This window comes from Arctopsyche grandis, chromosome 1 (genome assembly GCF_051622035.1).
Source record: "Arctopsyche grandis isolate Sample6627 chromosome 1, ASM5162203v2, whole genome shotgun sequence".
Lineage (NCBI taxonomy): Eukaryota > Metazoa > Arthropoda > Insecta > Trichoptera > Hydropsychidae > Arctopsyche > Arctopsyche grandis.
This window is the reverse complement of record NC_135355.1, coordinates 38,814,498-38,817,752: the sequence shown is the minus strand read 5'-3', so window position 1 is coordinate 38,817,752 and position 3,255 is coordinate 38,814,498. Positions and strand designations below refer to the sequence as shown.

Sequence of the window (3,255 nt, the reverse complement as noted above, 5' to 3'; positions counted from 1 at the left end):
GTTTTCGTGTTAGTGGTCATTTTTTATATCTCTTATCTCTTATCCGATCATTTTCAAACTTTGCCATATTGCTCATTTTGGTCATCAATATACGTTAATGTATCGTCTGTCATTACGTTGGAGATAAAAATATCGTATACAACGCATTTTAAAAACGGGGCCCGTAGACCTTCCTGACGTTTAACAAGCGTTCGTCCCGTGTCTTCCAACCTGTTCGCCTTGATATGGCCATATCAAATTTTAATTGTTTAAACGCCTATAATTAACTCTATATTTTATAAAATTTGCTCTATAGGTTCTCGTTATCTCTAATATTTAAATATTTATAGTTTTAACTCTCATATGTATATATAAATTTCAAATTTGGCGTCTAGCTTCATGTAATGTAATACACGATATATATTGACTTTTGGCCAAATATGTCAGATCTGAAATTTCACTGTATATCTCTTCAGTGAGTTTTATCTGCGAGATAAGTATTCAATAAGAAGTTATGTTGTATCTAATTGTTAATATGATTTACAATAAGCTTATTATTACTTTTTTCTTTAATTAATAGTATTACTTAATTAATTAGTCTTAAGTACTTTCCAATTTTTGTATTATTTTTTTAATTCGTTTAATTTTTTATAGATATTTTGAAAATGGCTTTTAATTTTACTACCAAACAATTTTTTTATGATGTAAAGAAAAGTCGATCTTACTTAAATCGTTCAAGTTGAAGTTGGAGTTTGGAGTTGAAGTCGGAGTCGAATCATACAAAAAAGTCGGTGTCGGTAAATTTTGATCCGACTCAATAATACAATATTGAAATAAATGAATCTGTGTAAAACTGTTTAAAAAATAATAGCATCGTGGACTATTAGTTGGCATATTATCCATTCGAGTGGAGTAGTCACGAGTTCGAGTCCTACTAGAGTTCCGCTGCTGGTCAGAAGTTGGTTTGTGACTCCAGGTCAATCGTTTCTTATCGGAGTTTGGCAATTTTTCTGATTTTCATTGAAACGGTTCCTATAAAATCGGAATTTCCTCCCAATCTCTCTCATGCTAATCTCAAATTATTTATAGTCGTGTTCGCCAATTTGATTATAAAATACAGCAAAAATTACTCTATTGATATCACATTGTATAAAATGCTTGTATATATTGATTGATTGTATTGTATTTGTATAAATTGCTTTGGAGCGATCTGTAAAGGTGAGTGTTCATGTTCAATGAAAACAAACAGTAAATGATGGATAATTTTAAGCAATGTCCCATATTTCAAAGAAACATTTAATAAAATCAAGCTAAATAACAAAAATTATGTTCAGATTGAAAACCTTTGGTTTGTGTAATTCAAAAATTTTCATATAAAAGCCAGCTAGTCCGCACAAACTTTTCAGTAAGTGAATCATAATCAAAGTCTGCACTCCCGTGCAAAATGAGTCGTTTACTAAGTGGGAGGTCAACATGTATGGTGGACGGTTTCAAGTTCAACTTGCGCGTTTTAAAAGTGTTTGGTATATTTTCAATCAAATCCCAAAACGAGAAAAGTTCCAATAAAATGCATCGTTTATTATTGCGTATATATCAATTAACATTCATATTTTTCTTTGTACCATCGATGTTCGCGGAAACTTTGATGAACATGACAAGTTTGGAAGCGATGATGGAACGCATGTACGTTTCCGTAACGATTTTGAATTTAGTCGTAAAAGTGATCATAATAATTGTAAAGAGAAACCAACTACGAGTTGTTTTGGATTATATAGAGGCTGATATTTTTTATCCGAAAAATCCATCATATTTAAAACACATTCGATACGGAAGCAATATAAATACCAAGTGTATAAAATTTCTCTCGATTACGGCAACTATAACTGCCACTTTAGTGTTGGTGTTGCCCATTGTGAAAAATTTCACCGGAGATTTTGAATATCGTAGTAATTTTCCTTTGCATTTGTGGTATCCTTTCGAAATAAACAACTTCGTCATATACCTCATGGTGTATATCTATCAATCAATGGCAATAATTAGCATTTTGCTAGTTAGTGTGGCTATTGATACAATGGTGTTTGGTTTATTGGCTGTCGCTGTCAGTCAATTGAAAATATTAAATAACATTCTGAAGGAAATGACAGATTGGGATGAGGTAAATAAGCCGAGTATCAAAAGGTTCAAAAATTTTCAAGAAAATTCACCTGTAGATGAACAAGAATGCTGTTGTAAATTAGCCCAATGTGCAGAGCACTACAACACAATTGCGAAGTACGTAATGATGTTAAAAAGGTCATATTTAAATCGTTTCATTGATGTGTATTTGAATTTGGATTTTTTCTTTTGTTTTGAGGTTTTGCAAAAGATTAGAAAACATATACAAATTTCCTCTATTTGTACAAATTATCACTGATGCGGTTGCCTCTTGCGTTATTGCGTTTCAAATGTCCACTGTAAGTATCGTCATTGTATTTAAAGTTAATTAAAATGGATTGAAAATAGTATATTTAAATTTCAGGTTTCAATATTTAAAAATTTCGGAAGATTCACAATGTATATGAGCTTCTTTGCAGCGCTGAAAATTGATATTTTCACGGCTTGCTGGCTCGGAAATGAAATTAAACTTCAGGTAAAACTACATACAAATAAAATAAACATTCAAATTCTAAATTAATTTTAATCATATAAATGTAATGTAATTTTAGAGTTATGACTTGCATAATTCATTATATGAGTGCAAATGGTATAATTGTTCAAATAAATTGAAGAGAAGTTTCTTAGTTTTCATTGAAAGTACTAAAAAGCCCATTGAAATTAAAGTTGGCATGTATATGCCTCTGACGTTGAAACTTTTTGTGTTGGTGAGTTATTATACAATTCTCATAAAGTCAATTTTAATTTATGATTTTAATTCATATTTTTAACATTTCAGCTGGTCAATTGGTCGTATTCGCTTTTTGCAATGTTCAATGTACTGTCTCGTAAGAATTAAAAACGCAAATTTTAATTTAACACGTACTCTGCACAAAGCACAAGTTACACTGGATGTAGTACATGATCTGTAGATGGTTAGTGGTAACTTTTATAAATTTATGTTATAACTATTTAAATTTCAAAAAATACTTTATGTAAAAAAGTTTATATTATAATGCTAATATATATACGTGTTACGGCCAAATGCGAGCACTTTAGATTTTGACAGATGTCTGCTGACATTAGCCAAACTATGTCAGAAGTGGTACCTTGTCCAACGGAAATCAAGCCAGAATGTCAGCA

At 30.8% G+C, this 3,255-nt stretch overlaps 1 protein-coding gene across 1 annotated transcript; it reads left to right on the top strand.

Moving 5' to 3' along the window:
* Positions 1-1,630: 1,630 nt before the first annotated feature.
* On the top strand, positions 1,631-2,971 carry LOC143910756 (odorant receptor 46a-like). Its single transcript, XM_077429355.1, has 5 exons — positions 1,631-2,250; positions 2,333-2,432; positions 2,498-2,608; positions 2,685-2,840; positions 2,912-2,971. Exons 1-5 carry the CDS (start codon positions 1,631-1,633, stop codon positions 2,969-2,971), a joined length of 1,047 nt encoding a protein of 348 aa, XP_077285481.1.
* The last annotated feature ends 284 nt before the right edge of the window (positions 2,972-3,255 follow it).

Bases quoted from the DNA above. Each gene is read 5' to 3' on its own strand.
- LOC143910756 (XM_077429355.1), top strand. From the start codon at position 1,631: ATGACAAGTTTGGAAGCGATGATGGAACGCATGTACGTTTCCGTAACG. The intron at 2,251-2,332 runs GTACGTAATGAT...TTTTGTTTTGAG, and splicing joins CACTACAACACAATTGCGAA to GTTTTGCAAAAGATTAGAAA. The intron at 2,841-2,911 runs GTGAGTTATTAT...TTAACATTTCAG, and splicing joins CGTTGAAACTTTTTGTGTTG to CTGGTCAATTGGTCGTATTC.